This window comes from Morone saxatilis, unplaced genomic scaffold (genome assembly GCF_004916995.1).
Source record: "Morone saxatilis isolate NCDOM2014 unplaced genomic scaffold, NCSU_SB_2.0 Contig24, whole genome shotgun sequence".
NCBI lineage: Eukaryota > Metazoa > Chordata > Actinopteri > Moronidae > Morone > Morone saxatilis.
The window spans coordinates 16,960,712-16,971,384 of NW_023339807.1; the positions used below are offsets into that span (position 1 = coordinate 16,960,712).

Genomic DNA, 10,673 nt, shown 5'->3' on the forward strand with positions numbered 1-10,673 from the left:
GAGGCAAGGAGTTCACCCAGCTCTCTTTGCTGTTCAGTCAGCAATGAGTTGCTTCTTTGGTAATCTGAGGACAAAGTTCAGAAACTCATTTGAACTCAGCAGACCAGGTCTGACCCCTAACAAGTTGTCTCAAAATTCACACATGTAACTTTCAACCATATGAAACACACTTAATTGTCCAATTTTGGATTTTTATTCCTTTTATTAAGTGAGTTCCTTTTTTATTTTAAATAATTTATTTATATATATTTTAATTACTTTTAGCCTAAAGTAATCATTAATCAAAAGTCCTCGTTTAGGTGCATGCAAAAATCCAGGGAGAACAATTTGATGACTCATTTCAATACTGATTTGTTTTATTTCCAACACCACTTGAATGCAGCATTAATCATGACATTTCTGCATTAGTGCTATGATTTTTGTTTCTCCACAAATTGATCCACCATTTTTAAAACACTTTTCAAGGTGGGTGGGAAGATTCAAAACTAGTGAATGAATCTTCTGACCGCTGCCAGAAATCCCACAACACCACATATCTAACATAACAGTACTGTGGCACACCAGGAAGATGTACAAAATATGATCAAATGGTGGCACTCGAGAGCCCAACATTACTAATTAATCTAGGTTTTAACCCTATGAACAGTTGTCTTAACATTATGTCCCACTGCTAATCGATTTCTATCAATTTATTTTTTTTGTTAGTTCCACTGAAATTTTCTTTGAAGCTCTAACGTGAGTAATTCTCATTGAATTTGATTTTCTTTCCTCCTTTCCCTTTCCCTCCCCCTCCTGGCAGTGGCAGTCATTAAAGCCTCTGAGCTGTGGGCCGCCATGGAGCCTGAGCTGCTCATCACTGTCGGGACAGAGCTGGAGCCCACAAGTGAAACAGAGAAGGAGCAGGAGGAGGACAACGGCGATGTGGAGGAAGAGAAGGAGGAAGAAGACGACAGAGCAACCGCAGTGAAGATTGCTCAGTATCTCCGTGTCAACAAGTACAGGTGATGCTAATCACCAGTGTTGGCCTGGGTAAAAGTGGACTGAAGTGTCAGTACCTGAAGGTTTTTTCCTCCTGCGCTGTCAATTAGCCAACAATTTGATATGTGGAATTTCTCTCGTCCCCCCTCTACAGGAATGCGGTGCGTCTTTGTATAAGAGCCCACGCCTGCTTTCCTGAATCTGAGATGTTTGCTTCCCTGTCCACTCTCAGCCCTGAGACTCTAATGTACACACTGGCTCTGATTTTCAAAGGTACCGTCTGCACTCAGTTCACCTGATGCATTTCTGTCTGGATAATACTCCTCAGAAGTGCTCTTATGCAATTCTTAATGGATAATAAATTGAACAGAGTTCTTCCTCCTTGATTGAAGGGAATTCATGTCACATTATCTTTCGGTGTCAATTGTCTCTAATATTCGCGTATAAGAGTGAGTATAGGATTATTTTAGAGCACAGAACTCAACACTTCTCATTCGTAATATATTTCATAAAACTAGATGCCTGACACAGTGTGAGGACACAACCTCTGCCAACACTATGCTGCTGAGTTATGAGAGATACAAATATTGAGTTGGTACAATTGCATCATGGTAGCTGAAGAACAAATGTAGCAAAAATATAGCCAAATGTGACAATGTGCTAGTTGGACAATGGCTTAATGAGTTATTGACAGTTTACAGTACTGCTAAGCCCCGCCCCTCACTGTGAACATATTTTAAATGATGGTCGCTATGTTTTCTGACAGATTTTGCACATTTGTAACATATAAATATACATAATTTTTTTCTGTAGAGCGCATTGATCTGGACTTGTACATCCAATTTTAAATCAGTCCGTCTTATGGTGCGGGGGGCACTGCTTTCTTTTTCTTTTTTTAATTAGGTTTTTGGCCCTAATTACAGTGCCACCCTCTAACTGATTGGGCTCATGTTTCTTTGGATACATTTCATGTTTCTCGCTCATTCAAGATCACGGCAGTTTACAGTTCTAACACCTTCCGGGTGTGAACTCTTAAAAAGCATGTACTGTCATATACATTTAATATACACTGGCCCTCTAATGCTGGCAGACTGCAAACACTGGACGAATTCACTAAGGTAATTACAATTTGATGACTTATTCCTTAGCATGCTGTTAATGTAAATTCAACACTTTCTTACACACTCTAAAAGCCTTACAGCAAAGAGAATAGGTTTAACTTGATTACTAGAGAGCAGCTACAGGAAGTGTTGGGTAATCAAGCAGCAATGGAAAGTGGTTTATTGGTTAGATTCCTGTAAGATTGCTTTATAATCCCAATTAACTTTATATTATATTGTCCCTGATTGATTTATTTATGGATTTATTCTCTCCTCAGGTTCTGATGAGGACACTTCAGAGCTCAGCCAGAACTTGCCACCCACCCCACAGAAAGAGGGAGAGAAGGGAGAGAAGGAAGGGGAGGATGGAGAGCTGAAGAAGCAGGAGATGTTGGTGCAGTACCTGAGAGACACAGAGACCTTTGCCTTACAAGTGGAAAGAGCAATCTCTGTCATTAACTCCATGCTTTATTGGAAAACCACTTCAGGTAAAAGGCAGTGTTCACCAGAGTGCAAAACTATTGAGATTGTATTAATATTTCAGCTGTAAAATGTGAACATATTTGGTTCTAGTGGTCCAGGAGGCGGTGCAGTTTTGTGTGACAGTATGCGAGTTCAGCGTTGCCAACTCTGTCAGTGGGGTGAGGAAGATGTTGCCTCTGGTCTGGTCAACCGACGCTGCCATTAAAGATGCTGTGGTCCAGGCCTACAGACGACTGTATTTGAACCCTCAAGGAGACACCATCAGGTCTGTAAACCTGCTTCACACATACTCAACAATATGAAGGGCCCTAAACAAGTACACGTCCTGTTCATCCCCTACTGGACTGACAATTTATTGTGATTTCAGTGTATAATCAGTGTTTCTATCTTAATATCATTTTGAATGATGGGATTCTGTTTTAGTCAGTGACAGTAAAATGTGGCTGGTTGCTTGTTGACAATAGTAACTAAAAGATAGCAATGACAGAACTTTATTATCTTGTATGTTGCATTATACATGGACAGTAACAAATACTGGTAAATGCCATCATGTGATGTAAGCAAGTCTAAAAACCCTTTTGTATGATTTTTTTTTTTTAACGCAACAGCAAATAAAGGATAAAAACAATGATAAAGTATGTTTACTAAAAAATTGAAAATCAAATAAATATAAAACTAAAAAAGGCAAAGAAAAAACCCAAATGAACAGAAATATCTAAAAACACTTTTGACAGATTTGTTTAGTGTTTTTAAAGTAGCTGTCTCATCTTTCATTAGGATGAAAGCCCAGACTCTTGTGGACAGTCTGTCTGAGCTGATGGTGGATGCATCTCTGGGAACAATCCAATGTCTCGAGGAAATAGTGAGTAACTGATCATAGTACACAGAAATTATCAAGAGTATTAGTAGTAATAACAATTATAGACACACATCCATGCAGAATATAGAAGGATATGTTTGTACCAGCAGTAACACGTATAGTGCTTGTTTTTCTTTACTTCTTCTTGTCGAGTGTATTTTGAAATTGAATCACCTTGTAAAAAAGGATACGGTGACTAAACTATCCAGACATGTTTCTTCAGGTGCAGGAGTTCTTCGGCAGTAGCAGCAATCTCCAGTCCACTGTAGTGCAGGTCTTGTGGGAGAGGTTTACTGGCAAACGAGAAACTTCTGGCTTACAAAGGCGAGCTGCAGTGTTACTGCTGGGCATGGCTGCAAGGTGAGACACTGACCACTTTCAGTATGCTCTAAGAAACAAACTTCTTATGAGATGATAAAGAAAATGCAAGTTTAGTAAATGGGAGATTTTAACTTTTCTTGCCTTTGACTGGCTTTTGGTAAAATTTCCTAATCTGCTAAAAAGGAACAAGTGAAATAATGAGTTTATGGATAAGTGGTCACAGTTCATGCATCCATTTTTGTTTCGTGTTTAAGCCAAGGAAATGTAAAATTCACTCAGTCACAGTGTACTTGGTACACACCTGGTGTTTTATACTGATCCGTCCCGACACGACTCGCGTTGATTCACTTTCTCATTCTGTCCACGCTGTGATCAGATCTCATTTTGCACACACTCTGCAGTGCAGTAGAGTAGGTGGGGATGTCAACCAAAACAAATATGGCAAGTCATAAGATAATTAGATGTGATGCTCTACAGCTTGTATTTATTTTAAATTTAAAAAAAAAAGCATAAACAACTCTGCTTTTGTTTCAGTGGAGCTTGCAGGTGCTGTGCATACTTATGATTTGTTTACTATGGATGTGGGAGAGGTGTGGACCTCTGCTGAGGTGTATTGCAAATTTCAGACTGAGTCATATTTCTGCCACACTGAGCAGCTCCTTTTTTCATAACATGGTAAATTGCATTTACATGTAACTGACTGTATCTAAAATCTGATTATATTCCCATTATAATTTGTACTGAATGCTACTGGTGTGAAAATGCATTGCTTCTTAAAGTGACAGTATTGAACTTACTGTCATGGTCCAATTCAGCAGAACTGGGATTGAAGAAACAGACTATACTTACTATAAACCACATTTTGGTTTATTTTTATTGCAATTTTAACTGGAAAAATGTACATATTCTGATAACACATTAACAATCTTCAATAACAGAAGCGACAAGAGCTTTTTCAAATCCATAATTTAATACAGGTAAACTGGAAGTTAAGAGCAAGTTCAGTTAATTTGCAGAATAAAACAGACTTCATTGTTAGTTTTGTGTAAAAGTTTAGTTGACTAAACAGTCTGTAAAACCGGTGATATTCCTCACTGCATAAAGACGCTTCCTTTTACGTTTTGGTCCTGCCTCAGCTACTTGACATTCAGCAAATCCTCTCATTAGTCAGAATACGAGCTCAGCCTCGGCTCTCTTCATTGTAATCGAAGTCACGACCATATAACTAGGCTCCTTGCCAGTGCATTTCACTGAATATAAATATATATATTTTAGTGTTCCCCCTCAATCTCCCTCAAAGACTGCCATTGCTGTAGGGAAGAGTGAGTGAGAGAGTAAAGAGAGACTATCTGCAGTCCACCCACACTGCTGCCTCTCTTCATCCAGCCGGCAGCATTCATAACCTATTAAATCTTATGTGCTTCTCCTAACCCTTCCTCCTACACGCATTATCTGGGCAGCAGCCTAGCACTGGCAAGGCCAGCACACAGAAGTTGGGGTGATGTAGGGCAGAGATGTTACTTGACTCTGCATAATCACATGATTTTTTTTTTTTTTTTTGTAAAAAAAAAAAATTATTTTGTAATCATGTGAATCTAACAGGGCAGAGAGGGAGGTCGTCCTCAGTAATCTGGACACTCTTTGTTCCGTGGCTCTGGGAGAAAAGGTGACTGAAGACTTTCTTCTGGCCAGAGATGCAGTTATCACCATCAGCAGCATCACTGACCATGTCAGGGTAAGAACCATGAACCATGGTTTTACTTCTAAGCATTTCTTCATGACCAGAGGGCCACATTGACTGAGTCAGTAGGTCAAGTAGAGATTTAAATTGAGACGAGCTTTGATGTTCTTTTTGACATTTACTATTTGTTATCTTACATTAGGATTGTATTTAACTGCTGTATAAATCAATACCAGTGTGTATTTGTAAGTATAAATTGAATCTTCTTTTTAAAAAATGTTTAAACTCTTTAGGCAGGAACAACAGGCCTCTCTGGAGGTAAATATTCATAAACACGTAGAGGGCTTCAGCATGATGTAAACATGCATTATTATTTCCACCAGCAATCAAAAGGAGCTCCATTCAGACTGCCCCAGGACCATCAGCTCTTCACCTGCCTCACGCAGGCTGTCGCTGAAGGTAAACGCACACAAACGTGCCCCTTTTGTTGAGGAATATCCTCCGTTTTTTGTCTTAAGCCTTTCCACTCTTTTTCTATCCACTGACTGCATCTGTCGGTACTTGCTCCAGGTGTGGTGATGGAAGACCCGTACTGGCAGAGCTTCATGGAACAGGCTGTCCGTCTCATCTACTTCCTGGCTGAATCTCCCGACCAGCTGTGCTCCCGGCTGCTCCAGCGCAGTGCTCGCCTCTTGCTAGATCAGATTGCAGAAGGTGGCGAAATCAACAAAGATGTTGGCCAGATGCAAGAGGGGTCTCAAGAGTCGAATGAGCAAGGTGAACAAGGTGAGTCCCATTGTGTCTCTGTGTACATTAACACATCGTAACCTGTCCCTGTGCTGCTTGTTTTCTCAACATACTTTTACTCACATGTGGTCCATGTGTCTTTCTGTCCTGCAGTGAACTGTGTGTGTCTGGCCCAGCTGTTGGCTCTGTGTGGCTGCGTGGCTTTCTGGCAGGTGTCTCACCTTGAGCGCAGTGTGAGCGCTGAGCTGCGGAGGAGGAGAGGAGAGACGGAGGAGAGGGAGGAGAAGGAAAAGGGCCCATCCAGCAAAGCAAAGGTAATGAGGCTGCACAGATTCGTATTTATAATAACTGTACAGGTGTATAAAACAATCCAGTACAGTGCCCTTGAAATAAAGTAGTACATTAGATGAGGTGAGATAAAATTGTAATTGTTAGTATTGTAGAGTTAAAACTATTGATCAACAGAAAATTCATTGGCAACTATTTACGTAATCGATTTAACTGTTTGAGGTTCAGACAACGATGGTTCCTCCAATGTGAGGATTTGCTACTTTTCTGTTATTAACTGTTTAGTAACAGTGTAAAACTAAAGTTACTCTTCACTGTTGGTTGGACAAAAACCATTTGTACATGTCCACACGGGGTCTGGAGAATTTAAATGGGCATTTTGACTATTTTGTGTCATTTTACTGACAAAACAATTGGTTAATCAAGACAATCAGCCATTAAAATATTCATTAGTCACAGCCATATTCAGTACCTACTGTAGTTACTGATGTTTATTGAGGTGTCTCTGCTTGTCAGGCCTAAATGTCAGCTCCCTGTTTTTAAAATTACTTCTGCAGATGCTTAAATGTTACAGTGAAGCCAAAACAACCCCCATGTGGCGAAAAATCGTTTTGACAATCAGACTGTCTCTCAGCAGGATGACTAGACGAGTTTTTTAAGTGACACGTTCAGATGAGTGATGTCTCATAATTATTCAGCCCATCAGGGAACAGGAAGATAAATGTCTCCTTAATTAACATTAGAAGTTTTTCATTTTTGTTGTTTCGTTTATTTATTTTTTCACATTTTTCTCTTAGATAAGCAGAGAGACAGAAAGAAGTGGCGAGTGGCATTCTTAAACCAAGAATGTCACTGCCACAGCTATTGTAGCCATGTTTCAAGTCTATTGGAAGTGACTTATACACGATACATGATCCCCTGAGTAGTATTAATAAGTATCACTTTAAGACTCTTTTTTTTTTTTGTCAATTCGCAAACTAAAGTCGTCTTGCTCTGTTTCATAGAAATGAAGGGAGACAAAATCCAGTCTGACTGTGACAGTAGTGTGTGTGTGCGCGTGTGCTACAAGTCTGAATGCTCCTTTTCTAGAGATATATTGGAGAGAAGTGGCTGTTTAGTGAAGCTTTTATGTTTTTTCCAACAGCAAGCGGCTAATGAAAGTGCTATGGAGGAGGAGCTGGGGTTGATTGGTGCCTCTGCTGAAGATACAGAGGCTGAACTCATCAGAAAGATCTGCGAGACTGAATTACTGGCTGGTAATGAACGCCTATTGTCTTTTGTTTTTCTGCCCCGCATTAAGCTGTATTTAAAACCCACTCTTCACCAGATTTTGATGATGCAATGTTTTCATATATGCTTAAACATCTTCTCCCCACCCTCCCGCCTCTTTCTTTTTTAGAGGAGAACCTGCTGTGTGCATTCCTTCCCCTGCTGGTGAGAGTCTGCAGCTCCCCAGGTCGTTATTCCCACCCACAGCTCACCACTGCTGCCTGCCTGGCTCTCTCTCAGTACATGATGATAAGGTAAACACATTGCCTATTCCTGTATATGTTACACACACACAGGTGTCTGTATTCATTTGTCTACTTATTATTATTACATCAGTCAGGCTAGGACAAATAACAAACAGCTCTGTATGAGGCAATACGGTTAAGACAGAACAGCACCACTACAAAAGATCATTTAACACCTCTTAAAAGTCCTATTAGACTGCATTAGTTTAAGCTAGGTTCAAGCTGATTTTGTCACTGATAAAGTCAAAATAGTTGATAAGGTCCATTATTAAGAAAAATATAAAAAACAATTTGTTTTTTGTACTGTTGGTTGCACAAATACAGAGATTTGAATGTTGTCTTTGGCTTTTTTTTTTTTGGCAATTTGTTACTGTTTTCTGACATTTTATGGGCCAAACAATGAATTGTTATAAGAAACTAATCTGCATATTAATTAAAATATTTGTCAGCTCCACATGTATGACTTTTCTAAAGAAAACATTACTCTAAACTGTGCTTAATTACAGGGTTAACCTTTAATGCTGTGATGTCTTTGTCCTTTATATCAGCCCATCGGTGTGTGAAGAAAACATCCGCCTCATGTTTACGGTGCTGGAGCGCTCTGCTTTTCCTGTGGTCAGGGCAAATGCCATAATCGCACTTGGAGACCTCACCGTCCGTTTTCCAAACATTTTGGAGCCCTGGACACAGAATCTTTATGCCAGGTAATGTAATGACATAGTCAATTAAACCAGACCAGTAATATCAAATACATTTTGTCACAGTAGCAGCTGAAGCTCATCATGTCCTCCCACACCAACTGACTCTTCCAGTTAGATGCACATTATCATCACGTCCATAGATTTGTTGCGTTATAAGGAACAACCTGGTGGCTCAGCTGGAGTGGGTGTACTGTAAATGACGTTCCATCTGAGCCAACAACATCCCCACTCTGCTTGTGCACTTGAGCCGTCTTCATCCAGATCCCACCACCACGATGTCTCACTGTGTTGTTCCTCTCAGCCACTGAAGTGTTGCGGCTGTCACAATGCTCCGCTGAGCCACATGATGGGAAAAGTTTACTCTTTCCATCACGACTTTTTAATGGGGGGTGTGGGGTGGGAACAAACTTTTGAGATGATCTATGTGGGCAAACTCCTGATATCTACCTTGTATTCTGACCTCTGCAGTTGCCACGGTAACCGGCCAGAGCTTCATGGCTAGTAGAAAACCCACCGCCACCGGCGAACTGGGGTGGAGCCTCGGACCGCCTCAGACAAGGGCACTTTTAGAGAACGAACAGCTTAATTACCAGTGTGTTACAGATTGTGACTAGAGCCAATGACTAGTGTGTTGTAATTATACAGGCTGGTTGGGTGAGCAGAGGGGAATCATTTTGGGTCAAGTTAAAGGTTCCACAAGGGATTACGCTCGTAGGTACGCTTTCATTTTAAAAACACTTAATGGTTTCCGTCTGTTTCCCTGCAGCCAACTTAGAAGTTGCTCTGTTTGATGAAGTGTGGTTTTAATTATGGTTGATAATGCTCACATTGAGGTGTTTCCGACGTGTAAAACATTCTGTTCTTTCTTTTTTTATTAGTGTGTCTTTGCCTTTCTAGTGTTTTCTACCTGATAAGCGTTTCATAGTGTTCCCTAATTGTCTCCCACACACCAACACCTCCACTGTTCTCAAGGCTGCTGCCCTGGAGCCTCCCGATAAGCGCATTAAGAATTAATTACCCTGTTCATTGCTGCACTGGCATGTGGAAGTGCCATGTACAAGTGTCTGATCCTCTGCCAGAAGTCCTGCTCTCTGGTATAAATGAGAACTGGTTAATGAGTTTCTTTTGTTATGTGGTTTTGGGTGAGGGTAAGTCTAAATTGCTATCCGATTGCTCTGCCACAGCCTGTCCAATCCTATTGTATTCAGCCTGAGGCTGTGACAGTTGTTTGGTTTCAGTATGGTTCTGCCTAATAACTCAGTCTCTAAAAAATGCTTTATTGATTGGGAAATAACAAATGCACAGGTGGCATGCTTGTGCTTTTTGTTTTTTTTAACACCTCCACCCACATTTTTAGTTTTGCCAGAGGTGTCTCTAGGACTGGAAATTGAATGGATTGCCATTACATTTTGTCAACACATTGTTTCGACCTCTTGGGACCAACATACTGACTTTAATGATCCAGACTTTCCTCCAGCAAATGTAGGACCCGAACACTCACAGTAAGAAGGTTATTGAGAAAACACCATCGTCATGTCAAATTTGTACAATACTTAGGAGACTAAGTGACCAAATACCTGCAAAACTTTTCCATCAGCTTTAGGTAATTGGCAACTGTTGACTCACTAAACTAAGGACATGGTAAACTTTGTCCTTTTTTGCATCAGCATTTTAACATTGTCACTGTGATCATGTCAACATGCTGATATTAGCTTCAAGCTCAAAGCGCAGCCTCACTGCAGCCTCCAGTTCACAGAGAGGTAGAATATTCAGTAATAACACATCTTCTTCCCCTCTAGGCTCAGTGACGAGGTTCCTTCGGTGAGGCAGACAGCTGTGACAGTTCTTACTCAGTTGGTGCTTAAGGATGTGCTCAAGGTCAAAGGTCAAGTTAGCGAGGTGGCTGTGCTGCTAATTGACCCGGAGCCTCACATTACCAGCCTCGCCCTGAACTTCTTCAACGAGCTGGCCAGCAAGGTACACGTACACACGTACACACAC

At 40.7% G+C, this 10,673-nt stretch overlaps 1 protein-coding gene across 1 annotated transcript in view; it reads left to right on the forward strand.

The window, feature by feature from the left end:
- Window positions 1–10,673, forward strand: part of ncapd2 (non-SMC condensin I complex, subunit D2) — an 18,903-nt gene that overhangs the window by 5,668 nt on the left and 2,562 nt on the right. Inside the window, 14 exon segments of the mRNA XM_035672723.1 lie at window positions 800–1,001; window positions 1,133–1,251; window positions 2,357–2,566; window positions 2,652–2,826; window positions 3,339–3,423; window positions 3,644–3,780; window positions 5,344–5,476; window positions 5,806–5,881; window positions 5,993–6,208; window positions 6,323–6,483; window positions 7,602–7,713; window positions 7,857–7,980; window positions 8,520–8,675; window positions 10,472–10,649. Of these exon segments, the coding sequence (XP_035528616.1) occupies window positions 800–1,001; window positions 1,133–1,251; window positions 2,357–2,566; window positions 2,652–2,826; window positions 3,339–3,423; window positions 3,644–3,780; window positions 5,344–5,476; window positions 5,806–5,881; window positions 5,993–6,208; window positions 6,323–6,483; window positions 7,602–7,713; window positions 7,857–7,980; window positions 8,520–8,675; window positions 10,472–10,649 (2,084 nt within the window).